The 23,023-nt window shown below is 49.8% G+C and overlaps 1 protein-coding gene across 5 annotated transcripts in view; it reads left to right on the top strand.

Annotated features, from left to right (window-relative positions):
* Window positions 1-23,023, top strand: part of CTBP2 (C-terminal binding protein 2) — a gene marked incomplete at its 5' end in the record, with an annotated part of 161,083 nt that overhangs the window by 99,116 nt on the left and 38,944 nt on the right. For 4 of the 5 annotated variants that reach the window (XM_082673405.1, XM_082673406.1, XM_082673407.1 and 1 more), the window contains one exon: window positions 10,902-11,061. In XM_082673405.1, the coding sequence (XP_082529531.1) occupies window positions 11,004-11,061 (58 nt within the window). Of the gene's footprint in view, window positions 1-10,901; window positions 11,062-12,520; window positions 12,556-23,023 lie in introns of those variants that run through there. The other variant, XM_082673409.1, reaches the window with a different exon arrangement.

Here is a 23,023-nt window from a genome sequence, read left to right as displayed (position 1 = left end):
ATCACACCCCGCAGAGGCCGCCTCTTCTCCACAACCAGGCTTCCCTCCGAGGTGGTCCTGAGCTTCCCTAGGCATCATTGGTGCAAGATCCCAGAGGGCTTTCTGGGAGTGGCCACCCCAATATCATCAGTAGGCGTGACATGGTTTGCTAGGGCTTCATAACAAAGCACCACCAACTGGGTGGTTTAAACCACAGAAATATACTGTCACACAGTTCTGGAGGGCAGAAATCTTGAGACCAAGGTGTCTCAAGATTGGTTTCTTCTGAGAGCTGGGAGGGAAGGCTCTATTCCAGGTTTCTCTTCTTAGTTTGTAGATGGCCGTCTTCTCCCTGTGCCTTCGTGCAGTCTTCTGTCCACATCTCTGTCTAAATTTCCCCTTTTTAGAAGGAGCCCCACTCACATTGGATTAGGGCCTTAGTTTAACTTGATGGCCTCTATAAAGACTGTCTCAATAAGGTCACTGAGGTACTGGGGCTTAGGACTTCAACACGATGGGCAGTGGAGGGGGGCGTAATTCAATCCGTAACGAGGCAGTATGGCTGTGGGCAGCTAGTAGAAAATGTGTGTTAGGCCTTTGGGGGTCCGTATACTGACCCTGAGCCCACCGATGAGCAGTTTGGACTCCTAAGGCAGGAAGCACAGTGCTGCAGGGAGGGGGGCAGTCAGGAGCCTGCCTTTCCCCAGAAGGTCATCTTGTGTCATTTCCATGGGTTGTCTGGTCTGGGGACGTGAACATAGTGTCCAGACGTCTGACTCCCTGGAGCCTCCTTCCCCTGTCTGTTCTTGGTCCATATCTCTTCTTGGTCTGGTAGGGCCCCCGTAAGTCAGTTCAGAGCAGATTTTTAAATGCCCATCACCTTGTCAAGAGTTCTTTAATAGGATTTCATGTGAAATGACAGTCAGCTGTAATTGTCTAAACAGGAGACTGTACTCACAAGTGCCCCATCGTCCCTAACCATCCCGGTGTTCGCCCTGTTGTTGAAGAATCCGGTTGTTCATGACAGGAGTCACACCTAGAAAATTCTCACGGGGAGCTTTGCTGCCTCCTCTCCCCTGTTCCAGCAACCCCTCTGCACCAAGTGAGATTTTAGCCATAGCACAGGACACTCGGGGCTGCAATCAATGCAAAAATGGCATCATTTACCCACCAGAGCCTTGGAGGCCAGCCAGGAGTCCACAGTAAAACAGGTGAAATAATTCAAGAGGACTGTTTAACCTCAGGAATACCCTGAAATTAACAAAAACAAAAGGAGCTGGTTAGCGGCTCCCTTCTTTATTTCTCGAATTTGATCAGCAAAGATGAAATCGTGTGACGCACGAGTGTCACCCGCTTCTCCTCCCCAACCCCCAGCCCGGCCTCCAGCCACCCGCTCCCCTCAGTGGCCGGCGTGGATGCGAGCAAAGCCTGCCTCCCCCTGGGTTCCGTTATATTCCTCATCCTCCACATTAAGACCGTGTTAAGCGAGATGAATGGCCGCAGGTTGTACTTCGTATTGTTAAATAGCTACACAGAAGATTAAGATTTTCCTTTCCATGACTCAGGTTAAAAAGATAAGGTCTGGGAAGAACCGCGCTTCCATCAAAAGACTTTCTGGAGCTTGGGATGTCTGATTCCCGCCTCACGTTTCCAGGAAATTCTTGTGTGAGAACTGTGGGCTTCTGAATGCCTCCATGGCTACAGCCCAGTGGCTTTCCTTGTACAGAAACATTACGACGGAATTTGGATATTTGTAAAGACCCAGACGCAGAATATCTGTCGTCATGAAACAAAGTTATTACTCTGTTCCCAAGGCCTGAGGTGGCTTTCCTGCGTGTCTGCTTTTGTGCCAGCGGCACCTCCTTGAAATAAAGGATGGGCCGCCCCCACCCCCCCACCCCCCTCGTGGAGCACTCCTGTCCCTTGCCATGCCCTGGAGTGATGCCCTGGGACCTGGGAGGGGATGAGCTGAGCTGCATGAGAGTCCTGCCTGGGTCCTGGGAAGCTCTCTCTTCCCAGCCGGCCTGCGCACCTCAGGCTAGGCTGCAGGTTCGGAGCAGGGTTGCTCAGAAGCCCTTATTGGGTTTGGTTCTTGACTGGTGACTGTGTGACCTGTCCGGTACTGAACTTGGGAGGCTGGGTCCCTACTCCCTCCGGCACATGGTCAGGTTTGGAGTGAGCTCTTCTGTTTGTGTTTGAGATAATCTCTCCGGACACTTGGTTTCTGAAAACAGACAAAGAGGCCCAGCAGTCCGTCCTTCGCACTGATGATAACTTTATCTCTACTGGACAAGTTTGAACCCCCTCTCCTGTCAGCCCGACCTGGGCCTTACCTGCTGGCCTCTCTTAGCTTCTCCTAGGCCACCAGGTAGCCCACGTGCCTCCCTGGGTTGTCCACCGTGAAGTGGGCTGTACAGAGTACCCTCCCCCCGGGAGGTCAAAGCGAATCCCACTTACTGGGGTTTGGAACAAGATGGGGAGGGGCTTGTGGTGTCAGCTGCAAAGCAAGAAGGGCAGGGAGGCTCATCCGGAAGGCTTCCTGGAGAAGGCAGAATCCCACCCCAGGATCTCTGTGTGGGGTCCTTCCAAAGGTATCTCCTGCCGCGTCAGGTCTAGACTAAGCCGTGTGGTCCAGTGGCATCTGTTGCTGTGGCACCCTTGGCTTTGAAGTGGTAGTGAGAAAGGATGCTGGTCCTGTGGAGGCGTGGGGGTTGGATGGGGTGTGTGTGTCCCCTACTTCAGCGCTGATGGACTGCACCAGCCCCTCCCTTCCTTCTCCACCCTGAACCATTTGGGTGCCCTGCAGGTGTGGAGAAGAGAGCTGATTTACTGCATTAGCGTGTCGGTTTCTTAGAACTTGGTGATCAGAAAAGACGAGACAGGTCAGCTGTCCCTCTGCGGTGGTCAGCCTGGCAGGTAGAAGCCAGCATCCATAAAGGTTGCGACGTTCAGGTTCAGGGGCCCAGAGACAAGGCCCCACCTCCCAGCCGGTGGCCAGAATCAGTTCCTGAATAAGGTTGGAAAAATCTGGTTTTTTCCACCTTCTTCTCCAAATTAATGTCTACTGAAAAGGTTGTGTATCCTGAGGTCATACACGTTTCACAACAAACGGATCCCGGGTTGAGGAGAACTGAGCAATCGCATTAAGCAGGTGTGTGTGGTGCCCCGGGAGCTGTGGTTTGTAATGGAAACCCTGACGCCCTTTGCCCAGGCCCACCTCAAGCCTTTCCTCTCTTTATAAGTTACGGCTCCGCCAAGTTGTTTTCATCTTTCATCACTGTGGCTCCTTCCTCGTTGGTGTATCTTTACACAGGAAGCATGGATATAATGGAAAATCATCCTTCAGGTGGCCCATGGCCTCTCCTGGATCAGGACCCCAAGCCCATGGCTGAGAGCCTCCCTTCTCCGTGGCCCGCCTCTCCAGCGCCTAAACTTCAGCTCTGAAAGGGCAAACCTCAGTTGCCAGCCTAGGAGATAGGCAGCAGGAGGGCAGCCACTGTGTTCCTCTCCCTTGGCTGGTCGTGTTGCTGAAGGCTAAACACCTGTTGCTTTAAGGGAGATTGGAGGTCTCTTCTGTCCCTTTTGCATCCTGAGATTGAGGGGACATGCAGTGTGTCATCCTGAAGCCATCTCAGACCTTTCCTTTTGGGGGTATCTGGTCTCACTTTCTCCAGGTTCTTGCAGAGTCCAAGTCGGGATTGAGATGAGCAAGGCGAGCCTTGGCAAAGCTGCTCAGGTCTTTGCAGCCTCGGGAAGGCCGTGCAGGGTGTGCAGTGCCCTCTGCTGGCCAAAGGGCCCCATCGCTGGGCACCAGGCCTCCTCTGGGTGGACCTGCTCCAGGGAAGGGCTTGAACGGAAGGTGGGCCCTCACCGGTGGTTTCCACTGGCTTTGGGAGTGAGTCGAGACTGCAGAGCTCGCGCCGTTGCACGTTTCCAGACTGCACAGTGTCGAGACACATGGGCTGGGATCTCACAAGGACAGCAAAGCAGTTGTGTCCCCTAAGGAAAGTGGACACTCCGAGTAGTCAGTCTAGGATTTAGGGCCACCCAGTAGCAAGAAATCAAGAGGCAGACGTCTTCAAAAATCTCAGGGGCTTCCCTGGTGGCGCAGTGGTTAAGAATCCGCCTGCCAATGCAGGGGACACGGGTTTGAGCCCTGGTCCAGCAAGATCCCACATGCCGCGGAGCAGCTAAGCCCGTGCACCACAACTACTGAGCCTGCACTCTAGAGCCTGTGAACCACAACTACTGAGCCCATGTGCTGCAACTACTGAAGCCCGCGTGCCACAACTACTGAAGCCCACATGTCTAGAGCCCGTGCTCCAAAACAAGAGAAGCCACCGCAGTGAGAAGCCCGCGCACCACAACGAAGAGTAGCTCCCGCTCGCCGCAACTGGAGAAAGCCCACATGCAGCAACGAGGACCCAACGCAGCCAAAAATAAATAAATAAATTTTTTAAAAATCTCACATCAAGGTTTTTAAACATTTAAGATCTCATCATTGCTGTTTGTTTGATAACCAACTAATTCCTTTAAATACAAGTGCAATTCATATATGTTAGAATAAGCCGAATAATCCAAAGTTGCCTTTAAAATGTTAAATCTTCTTTACTCCCCGCCTGGCACCTCCACCTCCGTTCCATAGACTGTTTTAAAGTTTAGCACAAGTTTAACATATAACCTCCAGTTAGCTGTCTCCTGGTGGCTCCTGCCTTGGTGGCCCCCAGGTCCAAGCCTCTAGTGGCCATCAGTTATGCAGGCTTTTATTCTGCACTGGAGCACAGCTAATGGATGTGGGTGCACAGGCGTTTCACAGTCTGCAGACATCACCTTCAGATGACCTTTGGGGCACAGAGTGGCCACCCCAAAATCCTCACCACGGCCAGCGCTCCTCTGCAGGCATTCTATGAGACCTTCCCAAACTTTCCGACGTTCTGGATTCTTCCTCTGTATGGTGTTTACTTTTACTTGCTCAGATATAAACTTGTTATAATAATTTCTTGCATGTGATATGTAAAAACGGATGAGTCATCTGGTCAGGATGGAACTTCCTCTGTCCGCAGAGAAATTGAGGATGCTCATCCCTTCACCCTGTTCAACCAAACTTAGCTACAGATCAAAAGTGCCAAAGGAAGAAAGGGTCAGAAAATTGGGAAAGGAGAAATTTCATCCGTGTTTCTGTGATTCCTCAGTCTCAGCACAATGGAAATAAAGGGGTCACGTAACACCTCTTAATCGGGACGAGAGTTTGCTTATTTGCCTTTTACCTCTTTTTTTCATTTCGTTTTGCTTTTATTTTTAAAGAACACTTTAGTGTTAGAACGAATATATTTATTTTTAAAGCATATTTGTAAGTCAGGTGCTTTAAAAATGTGTGAAAATCCTTACCACAGAAGCATCTTATTTTCTTCACCAACACTTAATTTTCATTATGACACAAATAAAACAGCCAATTAGGAAAATCATGAATTGTTTCTGCCCAAGCCCTCTGTTCTTGATGAAAGCTTTTAGCAAGCGAAAATATTTAGAATTCTTGAGTTTTGCATTTAACACCAGGAGATGTACTTTCTAAATCTAAACCGGGCAGAAGGATTCACTCAAATTGTTTGCTGGCCGAGGAGATCATCCCAGGAAGCGCGGCTTTCACATAGGCAGCCTCCAACCTCACCCCGGCACTGGCATTCCACCTGCTAAAAGACTTGCTTTCTGTGTTTCATGGCTGTCACAAGCTCGACAGAGATTACAGAGTCTTCATTTTTCATTTCTGTCTCCTTCAGATTGGTGGCAGATTTTGACCTGGCCTGAATTGTTGAATTGTATATGTGTGTGTGTGTGTATGTATAATTATTTTTAATCTTCTGTATATTAATCCAGTTGGGTAAGCATGTTCATATGTCCTAGTATAGAAATGTCATTGCTTGGTTTCGGGGTCCATCATAACATGGTGTAAACACTGGCTTGCCCTTTTCAAATTCCATCTGAGTTGTGAAGCCTGCCTGACCTCTGCTGTTGGAAAGGGCGGTGGCCCGGTGCTAATAGCTCTTGAGCTATCTGCACTTTTCACTGGGACATTGGTGTTGCGTCAGCCCCAGGGGATCAGAGGGTGGGGCCCATGGATCAGATGGAGGGCATGTGACCAGGGTGTGACCTTGTCACCCTAGGGTTGGGCTGCTGGGCATTCCCTGGGGAAATATGAGCCGCCTTGCCCAATGGGGGAGGCTCCAGGAACCAGAGTGAAGCTCCGGTGTGTATTGAAGGGTCTTGCTGGTAACCCCTGGGGTGGGGGAGGGGAGCCGTCCCTGTGCACTTTTTAATGCCACTAGATGCCTGAACCATATGTTTCTCCTCCTCCCTCCGAAACCTAAATATGCCCCAAAGCTACTGAGCTATAATTAGGGAGCAGTAGTTGTTTTGGGACATTGACAAAATTGACATCAGTACATTTCCCATAACAGATCTTCCCCCAAAGCTTCTTTTTTCTTCCTTAAAGTGTAGTTTTAATTATTTTGTTATTAACTGGGGTATTATGTCAACCATTTAACCAAAGGCTAAGCCTGTGTTTTTCCCACGATGCCTCCGCCCTGTAGAACGTTTCTTTTGTTCCATCTGGATTTTAATTGGTCCTTCAGGTATGGTTGACAAAACAAAACCCACATCCACCTGTTCAGAGGATTCCACCCAGCTTGTCATCTGTTGTTCACCTTTGTTTGGCTTCTGAAGATTCTGGAAGAAGTTCTTTTCAGGTAGCCTGAAGCCCTGTGGCTTTATTTGGGACGAGATGAAGAATCAAGAGGGTTTTGTGGTCATTGGTGGGCCAGCGTTCTCAAGGCACTATGCAAACGCACTAACCCTGTGGTAACAAGTGCTTGGTGTTGCCTTAACCTGGATGGTGCCTCCCTGCTGGGTCATTCAGAAGTTGGTAAATGGCCCTGTTGCCGCATCAGGAGAGCCTTGTAGGCTGTGGTAGAGGAGACCCAAGGAGTTATGTCATTCCTTCAGGGATCCCAGGCTTGGAAAGTTGGGAGACCTCGTGCACCAATCCTGGGGCTGCAGGCGCTTCTTCTACTTGCCTTGGGTCACGGGGCAACCTCTCAGACTTTAAATCTCCCCCTGACCCCCACTTGCAGGTTTAACAATGGAACGTATTCTGAAGACTCCTGGGGTTCACTCGGAGAACTTCGGCAATACTTGCTTAACTACAATAATATTAATTTATTATCATATCGTAAAACTTAGTTTCTCTATTGACATAGTGTTTAAGTAGATTTCCTTAAAAGAATTGAAGGCTCTCCTCACCTTTAACTGGTTTTAGGGGAATTTTCATTTTGAAAGACACCGTTGAAGACATCGTTTACTTTGTGTAAATTCCTTCGTCTGCCTAATCTTTACAAAGACTAGGAACCAGAATAAAGAAACTGAGGGGGTCTTAAAAACTTACCTGAGATGTTAAGCATGTAAATTAGTGACGACTGAGTTTCTGTGCACTGCAGTGCTTTGGTCCTGGCAGGCAGGGCTGCTAACGGTAGACCTAGACCATGATGGATGAGGGCTAACCTTTTGTTTTTCACGACCTCACTTTGGGTGTTTTGCATTTGTTTGTAAAATGAAGTCTTCCTTTTTGTTCTCCCTTTTCTTAACTCTCCTGCTTCTTTTTGAAGCCCACAAGTGGACAAATCTTCCATACCTGTATCTTCTTTCTAGTAATCAAGAATCTCTAAGTAGCTTTCTTATGCAAGCATCTTTCCCCTTCTGAAGTAAGTTGAATTCCCTGACACCAAATCTTTCAGCCCTAGCTCACACCCCTCATTTCAAGCTAACAAAACTTTAGGTAGACCTTTCTGTGGTTTGCCCTGTGATTTTAGTATCTCTCTTTTGGGAGAGAAGGTAGTGTTTTTCTTCTTGTCAGGTTTGACAGCGGTACACCCTTCCTACTTGTGAAAAGACCTGAACTGCCTTTTGACCGTTCCTGAGTTCCCCCCGAGGTTTACCTCCAGCCCCAGCAGGAGGGATGCTCCTGTGTGACTGGCGCCCGCATCCAGGGGGGCCTCTCGCCGGAGGAGGACACGAGTGGCGCTTAGAGGCCTGCCGTTGGGCACCAGATGTTCTCCTGCGTGTTCTCACCTGACCCTCACGGCCGCTTTGGAACGCAAAGCAACATCATCTGCATTGTACAAACATGGAGGTTCTAGAACTCTCTTGCCACCCACAAGTACGGTGTGGAGGTTTACAGGTTCAGCCAAAGTGAGACCGTGTAATACATCCCCCTCTGCTTTTTCTTCCCTATGTGGACCTTTATCTATTTGTGGTTGAACATTGACCAGATAGTGTCAATGGATGACAGTAGTGATAACTTCAGTGGCAAAAAGTTCGTGATTTGTGAGTGGAGACTGCTGTAAAGTAAAGACAGAGGTGGGCTTCCGTTGGGGGGCCCCGCCGAGGGCTCCCAGGGCCAGTGCGGATAGCAGGGTGCCGGCATTCTCGGCGTGGACACCAGCCAGGGACGCTGCTCACAGCTCGGCTCTGAGGAGGGCCTGTCCCTGTCCTTAGGAAGAGGGTCATGTTAATTAAGTCCTGGTAAATAGCTCGCTCCTTCAGAGGACCAAGGAGGAAAATGTCACATACACTGACACATTCTTGCTTTCTTTTTAAGCAAGAATGTCATACATTCTTGCTTAAAAAGAAATATTGGACGGAGGGGGGGAGGGATCGATTGAGGGGAGGGGTTTGACACTACGTGAATTAGTCCGTGGTCACTGCTCTAAAGTCCAGACCAGACTCGCCCGGTGTCCTCACGACTCTGGATGCTGTCAGCATGTTCAGTCTGAGACAGGGGTGGGTGCCGCAGCTGGAGGGGACCCCGTGGAAGGGCCAGCCACAGAGAGACCCCACCCCACCCCCCAAAGCCACACAAGTCAGTTGCCTTTTTTTTTTTAAAGGACGCAGACAATTTGTGTAAGCTGATGCCTGATCTTTCCTTTGATTGCATAATCGAGATTCTACTTATCAATTTTTCAGGAAGCCATCTAATTATACAAATTAAAATTCAAAGGAAAGCAAAAAGAATGATTATGCCTCCTCACTCGGGGAATTGGAGGAGGAGGGTGTGAAGCCCGTCTTGCCTCGGATGATAATGCTGTCATTTCTCATCTCCAAGGCACTTCACAAATATTAACTAATTAATTCTCTCACCCTGGATGTGGCGGCTAACACAGGGTGTGTCTCCACACCAGAGCCAAGGAGGGGCCGTCCGCTGATCAGAGCCCGGGACCCGAGCAAATCAAATTTGCCAGCCAGCCTCTGAGGGTCTCTCTTGGACAGAAACCCTTGGATCAGAGGTCCTGCTCCTCTGCCTGTCTGTCTCAAGTTGACCAGTAAGAAATCACCTTCCCCCCTTTGCATGATTACCTTTCATACAGCCCAGCAAAAGTGAAACCAGAATTTTAGAAAGCTGCCTGCCCCGTCAACCCGGTGCCGCTCTGGCTTGCTTCAGGACGGCTTCATCTCCTCGCTTGTCCAATAGGGTCATTCCAGGTGTGGGGAACGTCCCAGGTTTGGAAAGGGTTTGGTGTCTCTTGGATGTCGCATTAATTATTTCTGTGAGTAGAAATTGTGCTTTTTCTTTTTCCCTAGCTCTTTTTTAAAAAATCACATAATTATTGCCATAAATCTTTTCAGCCTCATTGCTGAGAAATTAGTCTTTAACTTCCGGGAAGTCGCCTACCTTTTCATAGTCAGACCTGCATTCCGGCCTTTGAGAAAGTAACTCCCAGCGTTTTGCGTAACTGATGATCATACGTAATAATCCTCATTATTAACCCTGGAGCCTCACGCTTGTCTCCTAACCTCCTCCTCATTTGCTGGGTAACTGAGGACAAGTGTGTGTGTGTGTGTGTGTGTGTGTGTGTGTGTGTGTGTGTGTGTGTGTGTGTGTGTGTGTGTGTGTGTGTGTGTGTGTGTGTGTGTGTGTGTGTGTGTGTGTGTGTGTGTGTGTGTGTGTGTGTGTGTGTGTGCGCGCGCGCGCGCGCGCGCTAGTAGTTGTTGTTAGAATAACTGCAGTAATGAGTCAAAAGCTGTGGGACTTTGGGGGGTTACAGGTGATGATTTGTGGCCTCAACTGGTACATTGGCTGAGCAGGAAATGAAGGTCAGGGTCTCCCAAACACACAGCCCCGACTTTGTCTGCGAATTGGGCTCCCCATTCCTCAGGCGGCGTGGCATGTGGATTTCCCTCTAGAGAGGCCCAAATACCCCAGCCCCAATGGGAGACCCTTCCTCCTCTGCCTGAGACGCCACGGGTGTGGGGCAGCCGATGCCAGCTGTGGCACTGGTCAAACCTTGGTTAGGTGGTGCATGCCTTCCTGCCCCGTTCTCAGGCGGTGGGGCAAGGGGCTTGTGTGGTGCTGAGCGGTGGCCAAAGGGCAGTTTTGAAAGGTTTTGTGAACCTCCTGGCAGAAGGCCTTGAGAGAGTAGTGGCAGCTGGGTGTCTGCATCTCGGTCCAGAGGCCCCTGGGATGTGTTCCTAGGTGGTGTGGGTTGATCTGTGACTCCGCCCCTCTGCGGTTCACAGAAGTACAGGACCAGCCCCACTGGCGATAGCTTGGTCTCTGGCATTCGAGTACAAAGTATTATGACTCAGGCTGGTCAGTAATTGGTGTTTACAGCCCCGAAGTCAAAAGCAAGAGATCCAGATGCTGCCATTTACCACTTTCAGGATCCAAAGACAGTTGTGCGTGTTCGTGTGCTTCCCTCAGAGGCGGGAGACTGTCCCATGGACTTGGAGCAAATCCAGCTCCAGCATTTGAGGAGGAGAGCAAGCGCCCGAGGGCAGGTCCCCTTGTAGCAAGCGGCAGCCACGCCCGAATGACCTGTCGTCCTTGCCCCCAGGGTGTCCAGCGAGTAAGGCTTCTTTTCTCCTTGTTTCAGGGCGCGTAGTGGCGTAATGCCCGCAGACTCCTGCGAGGGCCCCTAAGTTCTTAGAGGACCGCTTTGCCTTTTGAATCAGAGAGGTGCAAAGTTCGATAAAGAATGGCCCTTGTGGATAAGCACAAAGTCAAGCGACAGCGATTGGACAGAATTTGTGAAGGTAAGAGCCAGCGTGATTGGCGGTTTTTCACCAAAGTCGCGTAGACCCGCCCTGGAATCCTGCAGCTGGTCTCCTAGCCTGGCTGCGACCCACACCCCACCCCCAGCACCTCCCACCGTCCCACACGCTCTGCCCGTGTCCTTGGTGGTGTCCTTGGCGTGGTCAGTAGGCCTGACCTTCAAGTAGGCTGAGGCCCGCTTCCAGGGCAGGGGTGGGGCTAGGACAGAAGTTGGGGGAAGCAGGCCCTGAGGTCCATTTTGTCCCAAGATCATTTTGCACAAGAAAGACACTGCATATTAGGACCATCTTTTTTTTTTTTTAAACTTGCGGAAGTTTCTGGACTTTATCTGTTTTGAATTAAAAGATTTACCAGCACAAATTCTGAGATATTCCTCAGGAGCCCAGCATAGCCCCTCATGATCTGTTCACGTCCCTGGTATCTTTGAAAAATGTCTGGAAGTTTTTTATTCATGAAAGGAAAAATAAACAGGATTAAAATCTAGTGGAAACCCGGGGACAAAACTCTGAGATGTGGATTGAGCACCGTCCTCTCCTCGTTAGGGAGTGGTTAGAAATCCAGTGCCAGTGGACCTGGGCTTGGCGTGAAGTGCTCCTAGCCGGCTGGTGTCCGTGCTGTCGGCTGGGTTTGGCTTGGCGTGGTTACCCGTGACCTCACTGCAGGGTTTCTTTCAGGAGGGGAGCCGCTGGGCGGGGTGGGCTCAGCAGCCTGCCCCCAACCCCCGAATATGCTAGCACACCAGTTGGCCGGTTCACTCAGGCCCAGGAAAGCATCTCCCAGGAGCCGTCCATATGGAATTGTTTGTAGATGTGGCTCGAGCTAGCGGTGTGGAGGCATTAAAGGCGTGTTCTACTGTGTGACTGTCTGCCCTGCAACAGCTCCGACCTAAAAGAATTTAGGAGCACTGACTGTCCCTCCACATCCCTGGGATTCTGCTGCAGTGTAAGGGGTTTGGGATTCAAGGATTTTTTTTTTTTTTTAAATATTAAAAAATTTTTCAAACCTACAGAAAGCCTGATAGAATAGTACAACGGACACTGGTATTCCCATCAGCTGTATTTACCAGTTGATAACATTTGTTATCGCTTGCTTTCTCCTTATAGAGATACGTGTGTATGAATGGATGGAGGATGGATGGATGGACTTGCCCAGAACCATCTGAGAGAAATGTGCAGCAGTTTATCCCTAAGTACCTATGGCATGTGTTAGAGGCTCCTTTCCTGCATAAACACACCACCGTCATCACCCCCAGGAAACTGGGCCTCATTACAGCATATTATCTAACATAGACGGCACATGCACATCTCCCCCACACGTCTGTTTTAGCCAGTTTGTTTGCCTGTGTGCAGAAACCTATCAAGGGACATAGGTGGCATTTAGTTGTCATGTCTCTTTGGTCTCCTTAGTCTAAAATAATTCCCTGGTCCTTTTGACTTTCAGAAGCATTGACATCATTGAAGAGCCCAAGCCAGTAGGTTTGTACAATGTCCCACAATCTGGGTTCACCTGATTGTTTGGGGGTTTTTAAATTGTACTTCTGCCCTCCTGTGGAAAGGTGCTTTATTTTTGGTACTGAGTCCCCAGTCCAGAAAGCCCTAGTGGATCGACTTTCCAAGGTTAGTATCAGGAATGTCTATGGGGCCGATTCCACCCCCCACCCCCAACCCCAACCCCAGTATTTATCTAGAGGTAGCACATCTGAGACAAGAATGGGATGGAAGCACCAGGGGCCTTTGCTCTCCTTGTCCAGGGTGGTCGGTGACAGCAACACCATTGGCGGTTCTTTCGCACCCTCTCTCCCAGGCCTGGTTCACCAGTCCCCAGCGTATTTTTTATAACAAATTCCAGCATCTCCTTTATCCATGAACGGTGTTCCTGAGACAGTTGCAGTGGTTTATCTTTAATTTCTCAATAGCCACTATCAAGATACATGCATGACATAGAGTTACTCAAGTGTAATTTACAATCCATGATCCCGAACAGTCACTTGGTGTCCCATGAAGTATAACAGCTGCTCCAAGATGCTTCATTGGTGCTCCTTGTATTTATAAGCTGGTTTAGTGCCGTTAATGGTCAGGACAGGTGGTCAGGACATCCGTTTCCCAGGTGCTACCAGCGAGGTACAGAGCAGTCGGTGATTTGCGCCCAGGCAGTCTGCTATTCTGTATTTGGGCTTTTGCCCTTGAATCGGCACGTGGATTCCGTTATTTCTTCCTCCTGAAAGCCTCACGCACCTCCGTCCCTGGCTTTGGATGCCCAGCAGTCTCTGTTCTGTAAACCTGAACTAACTGTTCTTGAATGTTCTCCTTGGAAGTCCAGCAGGCTCAGCAAACAGTTCTCTCCTTCCCACCGCCCACACCCCAGGGACTTCCTGTATGTCTCTCTCTCTCTCTCTCTCTCTCTCTCTCTCTCTCTCTCTCTCTCTCTCTCTCTCTCTCTCCCCTCCCCTCTCTCCCTCTCTCCCTGCCCCCCCCCACCCCGCTCTCTCTCTGTTTTTGTTTTATGATTAAAGCCATGAAGCTGCCCTGCTCCGCTCCAGGCTTGTAGGAGATTTTTCTTCATGCTCTTGGGTCTGTGGGAACACATATTCCTTCAAATTCTTCCCTCCCGCCTGCTGCCAACCCCAGTGCAAATCCCTGGCTTTGGGTCCCAAGCCAGACAAGGCTTCTGATGCCCTCCAGGGTCTACCCCCCAACCCCCACCCCTCGAATGAACCTTTTTTCTCCAGCTGAGCCAGTCTGGTGGGATCTGAGCATCACCCCTGTGCCAGTACTGCTTCCAGAATCCCTACCTGCCTCCCAAGGCCCAGTCCCTTCCTCCCTGAAACCTTCCACAGCAGCCCTTGGGGTCTCTTCCTTCTGAACCGCAGTCCCCTTGTGACCCGGTCCATCAATCTTCATGTGCCCAGAATCTGTCTGCACCTTTGCGCCTCTAAGGGGATGTTTCTGCTTGAGATTAAGCAAAGTATAGAGGATAGCTTCGCTTCTCGCCACCCAAAGTCTTCGGGACTCCATCCAACTCCGTTAGAATAATGGTCTTTCAAGCTGACTTAAAAGCCAGATTTTTTTCTTAAAGCAATCCTTCTGTTTTGATATTTGTAATTTGTTCTCTGATCTTTCCTGATGCCTAATATCAAATAATCCTAGAGTGCTGTTGTGTGAAGGTTTTGTGGAGCAGAGTCTGCGGATAGACTGGTCAGACCAAATTGCAGTCTCTTCTTTTTGTTGTATAATGTAGGTCTTGGTTTTCCCCTGTGTTTAGTTTGCTGGCATAATTGAAATATTGCATTTATGAAATGCACCAGACAGAGAGTTTTAATACGTAACTGCATCATGGCAGAGCTGGTTTGATTTGCCCCAAGTATTTGTTGACCAGAGAAGAGGGCTTGCTATCCCTCATCACTGCGAAAGTAACCCAGAAAAGCATTTTCTGGAGCCTAGGTTTGTAGAACTGTAATATACCACAATGGGCTTGCTGATGACTTTTTGTTACAACACCTTATTGTGTGTTATGGTACAATAAATCACTAAACACCATTCTTTCCTGTTGCTTTTGAAAATGTAATTTGGAAAAAAAGTAGATATTTCATCTTCATTTTGCTTGAATGTCTTATATGTGTGGAAAAATGGTCCTGAGGATTATATCAGCTGAGCTGTAGTCAGTCCCCTTCATCACATAATTCAGGAGAGGGCTTCTTTCCTCTGCAGGAAAAAAAGAAATGGTATGAACCTCCTTTTAAATAAACAGTCGAATTCAACATTCCTTACCTTTGGGATGTTCTTATGAGAACAGAGAATAAAAGGCGGTGAGGAAGATGGGCGGGTTGGTTGGATGGATGTGGGAGAAATAGAGGCCAACCTCTATTGTCTGTTAAATTGTCTAATAAACCGGTGTCTATTAAACACGTAGTTATAAATCCTGGGAATCTTTGTCCCCAAGAGGACGAGAAAAGTCAGAAAATGCTGCAGGGATGAGGTGGAAGAAAACTTTTTTCCCAGTGTCACTGTGCTCTTCTTAGTGGGATGAGCTCGCCATTGTGAAAGTACATCTCAGTGGACCGTTCCCCCAAGAAAGTTCATTCATGGTCCCAGAATATTCAAGAAGCAAAGATGTTGTCTAAGAGCTTCTAGGTCGTCGAGGTGGTGGAAGTGGTGAGGGTGTCCAGGCCAGCTGTGTGCTCCCTGCAGGGAGGACTGGGGTGAGGGGCGGATCTCATTGCCTGGCTCACACCCATCAGAGCCCACAGGGCAGGACTGACCTGTATTTCCCCACGGGAAGAGCATAATCTATAGACTCAGGCCAGGATCATTTTGTCTTTTATTTCTGTGCTTTTTGTTTCACCCGTCTTAAAAAAAATGCATTATAGAATCACTACTTGTTTTGTTTTTTAAAGCACTCGGAGCACCTTACCACGAAACAGCGTCGAGACCATCTATAGGCAGTCCACAATTATTTCTAATAAATGTCTTTAAATAGCCCCAAAATGTAGATCTTAAAAATGGGATTCATGATGTTGCTATACATTATAATTATATGTTTGGATGAGGCAATTATGTACATTTCCAGTAATTACGTGATTAGTGATCGTTACATTAGCTATGTAAATATACAATAGTCAACCAGACATGACTTAAAACTCTGTAGTATAAACGAATATAATGAAGGTACGTCGTGCTCAGGTAAAGGATCAGAAAAGGCGGGGGGACGGTCACGTTGAAACTTCGTGGACATTGTTTGTGAGGGAGAAATATCGGGCCCTGGTTTTAAGATAAATCTGGAGAGCGGCGCCTCCCCGGGGTTCCCGCTGTCCCCTAAGGACTGGGCCCCTCGAGCACCCACACCCGGCCCTCAGCTTTCCGCACGTGAGAGTCAGGTTCCAGGTTGTAATTTCTCCATTGTTCCTCATCTGTGAAATGCAGATTTAAGCTACTCTTTGCACTTGTTGACTTGCCGAGGGGCTCGCACCTCGGTTGGTGGATTTTTTTAAACTCCCCACATTTTTAAAAGCAGCCTGTTAAGGCAGCTCTGTTTCCACTTTGGGGTTTGGGGCGTGGTGACTTTAGTCCATGGCCGGGTGTGGGTGTTTGTCAGTGTCTGGGTTTTGTTTTGCAGCTGTTGCTCTGGCTCTCGCGCCCACCGGGGAGGGTCACGCTCTCCCCCAGGTGGGCGACACCTGTCTCTGTGCCCCTTGGGATCACGCCTCCCGAGTGTGAGCTGCCTGCCCCGTCTGCTTTGCTCAGGGTGCGTTTCATTTTGGTCATTTGCAACTTTGAGGAAAGAGGTCTGCTCCAGGCCTAACGAACGCCGCACAGGGTTCCAGCACCTCCAGGCCAAGCCTCCTTTGTCAGAGTAGGTCTGAGGACAGCAAAGTGACCTGGCTTTGCAGAGCTGGAGGCCCGCAAATGGTGCCCCACATGCATTCAGAGGCTGTCCCACACAGCTCAACGTAATCACAAGTGTTTAGGGTGACCGTGATGCCAGAACTCCAAGATGCGCTTTGCTGCCAGCTTCCCGCCCTCTGAGCCCTTTTCCAGAACCTTACAAATGACAGGCGTGGAGTGAGCCTCCTGTCCTGACTTATACTCAGCTCACCAAACCACTATTTGATGAGCGTCCTGAACATTGATGAACTCCCTTGCTCTAGAGCTCAGGCATGCCCTCCGTCTCCAGAGAGGCCTCGGGGGCCCTTTTGAAATGCGGGCTCCCCTTCCAGGTCCGGGGAATGACCTCCTGGGTACCAGTATGGGGCTGTGCAGTAGCCGGGGGAGCATGTTCTGGACATCGCTGTGCACCTGCTCGCCGCCGTCTCCACACTTTCTGTCCTTCTTGCGTGGACAGCAGAGGGGCTGGAACACCCATCAGCTTGTTTCTCAAGTCCTGGGAAACGAGGGTCCTCCCTTCCTGTTCGCACTCTGGAATGGGTGAAACAGCGTGGACGATCAGTCCTTTCTTGTCCTCAGAAGATCTTTAAAGCCTGTCTTCTTACTGTACAATCAGGGCCCCGGGTGAGAAACAGCGCTGCGGGCCGGGACAGTGTGGGTCCCTGCCAGGCAGTGTCGGACGTTGGGGGCTGTTGTCTTCCTCTGCTGTCTCTGCTCAATGGCCACTGTGCCCAAGTCCTTGCAAGTGAGGGGCTGTGCTTGCTTCAGCCTGGACCTGGGCTCAGAGGCTCGGGCGGCCGTGGGTCGGGGCTCCCTGGTGATCGTGTGCACCTCTCTGTCCTTTTCTCCATCACAACATACTCTCCTTGAGGGCAAAGACTGGCTGTTGCCAGCAAGTCCTGTTCCTCGTACAGAGTCCTGTTCAACAGGTCAGTTTTTACAACCCGTGAGTCAAACAAATGAGCTCATGATGAATGCAAGAAAGACATGTCAGGAGGGGACAGGGCTCTGCCACCTTAGTGAGAAAACCATGGGATGTCTCTGCAGGTGGATTCATTCCCTGAATTATCTGGTACTCTCGCCTTTGATAGGTGGCAGATTTCTTTGGACTGGGGACAGAGTGACAGCGGGGGGGACTGAGGAAGCTTCCTGGAGGTGGGTTATTTGAGCTGGACCCTGGCAGGTGGAATGACTGGGGCATCAACCAAGGTGAGAGGAAGCCATTCCTGATACTCAGAACCCAACAGAGATGAGGAGTCATAACACAGGAGCGTGTTGGGGTGAGAGTGGCAACGTCAAGGGGAGTCGGGTCACCTGAGATGCTGAGACTTTGCAGGAAGAGCTGTTATTGGAGGGAAGCAGAGGTCACTGAGCACCAGCCTGAGGCGGACTTTGCGCCAGGTGCTGTCAAGGATCCAGGAAAGCCTTTGCAGGTAGATTCTGCCCTGTGCTTTGCCCAGGCCCTGCATCCGACCTGGGGTCTCAGCTCACACTTTCTGCTTCACCGGCACATTCAAAACATGCCATAAAAGAGACCTTTTAATCCCATAACATGTGGAAATCCAGCCTGATTTTCATAATGCGGCTCTCTCTAAGTTTTATCATCCAGTCAAGAAACCAAGTCAGGAGCAACGCGCAAGCCTTTGTTTTCGCTGAAAATGGCTAAATCGTGAGTTACGGGAGGCCTGGGACTGTTCAGAGGGCAGCTCATTGGGTTGCAAGGCCCCACCTCGCAGCTTGGATTTTCTCTGGAGGGCTGTGCTGATAATGTAAAGCCTCCCGCTCCAGGGGAAATTAGGAGCCCAAATCCTGCATCCAAGAGCCTGTGATGCCGTGTGGACCCTGGGATGCCTGAAATGTCTGGTCGGTTACGGTAATGTTGTCTCTGTGCTCACGTCACTTAGACGGAGGCTGTCTTAAAGGCCTGCCAGACCCTGTTTGCTGTTTTGCTAGTGTACTTGGGGTTTGTGTCCCCCCCTCTGATTCAGACTAGCCAAGTAAGTTGCTTTGGTAGGGGACACTGTGGGGACAGAAGGAAAGAAAACTTTTTTAAAGGCAGAAAGCTGTTTTTAAACATAAATTCTAAAGCACTTGACAGAAACAAAAACCCAACACAGCCTGTACATATTTAAAAGTAGGAAGTGGGATGTCATGGGCCTATTTTTGGCCGTCTCTGCCGGAAAGCAGAGTGTAACCCACTAACCTCAGCAGTGTCCCCCAGGAGATGCTGCCCCGTGGGGGGCAGAGGGGGAGCGCGCTGCAGCGGCCTCGTCCTGGCAAACAGCAGGCGCAGGGAGGCATCTCGGGGGCTTTCTTATTTCCGCCTTTGCTTTCAGAGCTGCCTTGGGCTCCTGGCCCCAAGGACTGAAGAGCCAGGGGATGGAAAGCCTCAGGCTAGTGTTGGTCCGGCACGGGGAAGGCTGGCCAAGTAATGCTGCAGAGTCTCCTCCTAAGAAGGGGTGAGCATCCCTTGCCGCCAGGCCGGCGGAAACGGCACAGCTGTCAGGGGCCAGGCAGTCAGACCCAGTGACCTTCATGGGAGTCTGGCCTTGAGATTCGCTGAGTCCACCATATGCCTGATGGTTGTTGTTGTTGTTGTTGTTATTTTCTTTGTTTTAAAGAAAGAAGTGAGGACTAGACCCCAGAGCAGTCCTTCTAGTTCCCATTCTTTTCAAGCAATTTCCCAGGTTGTCGTGTTGATCAGAACATGACATGCTTGTGGGCAGTCTGCCCGAGGACTGCTCGGTGGAAGGGGTGGAGGGTCGTCCGCCTCCTGGATTTCCTTCCCTGCTTTTCTGGAACTGTCTAGGTCATCTCAGAGTTTTCAGGTCTCTACAGTCGTGAACTGATGCCTCATGTTGCCCGGGGAATTCAACAGTCAGCTTTGGGGGGTGTTGCTTATAGCCTTGAGGTTCCTGTTCAGACGATTCTATAGGGTCAGCTTTACCTTGGGTTTATTTTGTCTGCAAGAGAATTTGGATTCGCCTGTTCCTCAGTTTTCAGAAGGTGGCTCTTTCCTTTATGCAATTTTCTGTAGTGAGACTCTTTGCAGGATTAAAAAGTTAAGTCTGAGAGATTCATTAATCTTTCAGATATTGGTCCCATCTCGCTTTATTTAGTCAACATGAGATTTTTCAGAAAATCAGCCCTTTCCTAAAGACTGTGCATAAGCTTTAAAAAATAAAAAAAAAAATCCACCAGAGTGTTTAGAAAAGTGCAAGTCCAGTTACAGGTGTTTTTACCTAACACAGGAAAACATCTGTCATAATATTTGGCGGATTGCAAAGCTGAGGCTGCGTGAGTTTGGGTGGCTTCCAAGCAGAATGGGTCGGAAATTGATGGAAACGAACCTGGACCTCCTCGTTCTGGGGTGGAGGGTGACGCCTCCCTGAAGCTTCTTCTGCTCACTGCTGTTCTGCCCCTGGCATTACACCTTCGCACCTTCTCAAAAACCTGCTCCTTGTTTCTTGGGGGCCATGGGGTCTGCATGCTCTTAGGTAGTCCTGCTGAAGTGGAGGGCTCGAACTGCTTCAGGTCATCCGTAATCTGGGTGAGTTACCAACAGCTACCCCGTGGCAAAAAGATTCGGCACAGATAACTTCTGAAGGGACATGTCTGCACCACAAGTGGCGTTCTGTAGCATTAACGCCACCCCATGTTGTGTTTCTTTATGACAGGAAGGAAGAAGAAGGAAGCATCGAGATGGTATAATACTGATGACGCCTTAGGCTGGTGCCGTCTGTTGGCTCAAGTCTGGGGGCCCTGACTCTGGCGAGGGCCCACTGTGCCTCGTTTCGAGAAGTTGAGGCAGTTGTCTGTTCAGGAGTTACTTTCTGATACTCAAGTGGCTAATTTTATAAGTGACATTTATATTTGGGGTTTTGGGGAACCTTAGGAAAAATAACAGAATTACTTTGTTAAAGAGGTTCCCCTTGTCCAGCACCAGCAGGACTGTTACCCCAGGTCGGTGCAGGGAATTCCAGAAAGCAGAGCGTTGGCCTTTGGAGTTTGAGCTGGGTCCTGTGCACCGCGGCCCTGGGCCGGGTACCCAAGCTCTGCATCCCAGCACCTGGGATGTGACATAATCACTCCTGCCTGTAGAATCGTTTATGGGCAAAACACCCAGCACGAGGCTGGGTACAGACTGAACAAATGTTGAAGCCCTCTAATGAGGATCCTGTAAGGAAAAGATGATGTCAAAGATGCCCTATTTTCTGGTCACCCCAAAGGGTCAGGCAGGACCGCTGCAGCCCTTCCTGCCCAGCTAGCCGTGTTCTCTGACCAGTGGTGGAAGGAGGGAGGTGGCAGGGAAAGTGACAATGGGATGGAACCCCCACTAGGAGGCCTCAAGGGCCCCTCTTGGCCAAAAGAGCCAAGACCGGGAGAGGGGGTGACAAGGCAGCGTGGGCTGGAGCTGCCGGAGGGGTCATCAGGTTAGTGTCTTTTCTGGAGTGAAGGTGTGTCCCGCCTGATGCGTACACCAGGCTTGTTTTCACACAGTCTTGTCTGCTTGTCGTCCTTCTTAGAAGGGTTACCGCCGAGGCTGCCCCATCTTTCTCCACCCTCCCTTTTCCGGAGGGGAGGAAGCTGCGCCTGGCTCTGAACAGTGCCCCAAAGAGAAAACCGTCTGCCCAACAGAGCCTGGAAGGGATCTGCTGTAACCAGATAGTGCTGTTTCCATTGAGTTTGGGGCGCTAACGTTTTCCTGTCCTTTTGGATGTATCTTCTAAGTGGACATATCCTCAGGCTCTTGGTGGGATGTGTAAATATTGTCTTGTTTGTGGCCAGGCCCGTTGCCTCTGTCTCCTCTGCCCGGGCCTTTTAGCCCATGATGGCAAATGTGCCAGCAGAGGCATTAGAGAAATTGGCACCAGCAGGCTGCTTTCATACATGGAAACCCAGCGTTTTGCAGTGTGCCTCGTTCATTTTTCTCTTTTTTTCCTGTCATGCATCCTAGGAGACGGAGGGGACTGGGGGAGGATTTGAGTCTCTTTGCCATCTGCCAGGGCTTTTTCCCAGTTCACTTGAGGCCCTATTGGCATTTTTGGGTCAGAAATAGAGGCCATGGTTTGTGTTCAAGCAGCAGACTGGGGTCCCTGTGCTGTGTCCCCCGGCAGCGCCTGGGCCATTTCCTCAGTAGTCAGTTGGGGGTCACAGAGCTCTGGCTTTTGGGGACCAGTGCTCTTTGGGGAGTAACATTGGTTTAAACAGAGCTTGTCCCAAAGTTTAATATATGTACTGCTCAGGACGAGGGGGCACTGCCCTTTTAAACTGTCTTGCGTTACCGTGTGCCTCTAGTTCCCAGAAATGGATTTCTACCCACTTTCCTCTTCACGGTAAATTTTCAGTATTGCTCATTCAAAAAAAAAATTTTCTTTTTTAAACAGTTAATTCTCTTTAGCTAAAGATTCTAGTTTTATCTTAGGTTGAGGGACGTATGGGTGAAGACAAAACACTCAAGTTTAAGGGCTGTAAATATGCAAATTGTCCCATTTTTTAACGTTCTGACTGCACACAGCCCTTGTAGCCTCACGATTCCCAGCTTTTGTTTCCGTTGTGAATTCTTTGTCGTGGAACCTGCAGGTGGAAGATCCCGGTCCAGTCTGTGGTGGTGCTTCTCGGGGACCTGCCTGTATGTTTAAGAAAATGTTTTAATGCTCCTGTGTGGAGCTTCCCTTTATCTAAATAACTGCTGTTCTTTGCATTATTGCACCTGAAGTCCCCGGAGGGCTATGTAAAGTCTTAATCTATGGGAACATGGAAAATGATCCGCGAGATCTGAGCCAGGCCAAGCTTGCTAGAATTCTGCTTTCCTTGCAGACAGATTTAAACGAAGACACGCCTCAAATGCAGCCTCCTCCCTCCCAGCTTTGCTTCATAATGTTGGGGTCTAGTTGTTGACCTCTGTTGCAGTCTTACAATGATAAATTCTAGATTACACGCATGGGTTGTTTTTCTGTCACCGTTGTTGTTTTTCCGGGCAGTATGAAAGGATCCGTGTTTTACGATAATACGGTAAAGAATCCATTTGGACTCGAGCAATGTAATAACTCGTTTGATTCGTAACCAGAGTCATCTCAGAGCCAGATTTCAATATTGGCAAAGCGTCGGGCTGCAGACCTGGCCCATCTCTTGGGGAATCTCATGCTCTAGAACTGTGCAGGACTTTTTCTTTTTATCCCGCCTGCCTGTTCACATTTAATTTGTTCTTAGCCGTGTGCAATGGATTAACGTTTCATCAGGGTAGATTAAGAGTGAATCGACATTAAAGCAGTCTTTTTCTATTTTCCTCCTGTCACTGTCAGGCGATCAGAGGCGGTGGGGGCACCTTCGGGAGGGGGAGGGAGTACTCGTCCAAAAAGTGCCCTGGTGAGGACGGGGGAGATAAGCCAGAGCTTCAGTGTGAACATAAGTCCCAGTTGCGGGTCGAGAGGCCTGGTTGGAGCCCGCAGCCGGTTTCATCAGTCTAACGAGATGTCACATGGAACAAAAGCTTTTGGGGTTTTATTTAGCTCCTAATCCGCACGCTGAGAGAGCCGAGGTCCATGTGAGCGCACCAGCC

The sequence above is a fragment of the Grampus griseus genome (assembly GCF_964374135.1).
Source record: "Grampus griseus genome assembly, chromosome: 16".
NCBI lineage: Eukaryota > Metazoa > Chordata > Mammalia > Artiodactyla > Delphinidae > Grampus > Grampus griseus.
Note: the sequence above shows the minus strand (reverse complement) of the source record. Positions and strands in the feature narration are given on the sequence as shown.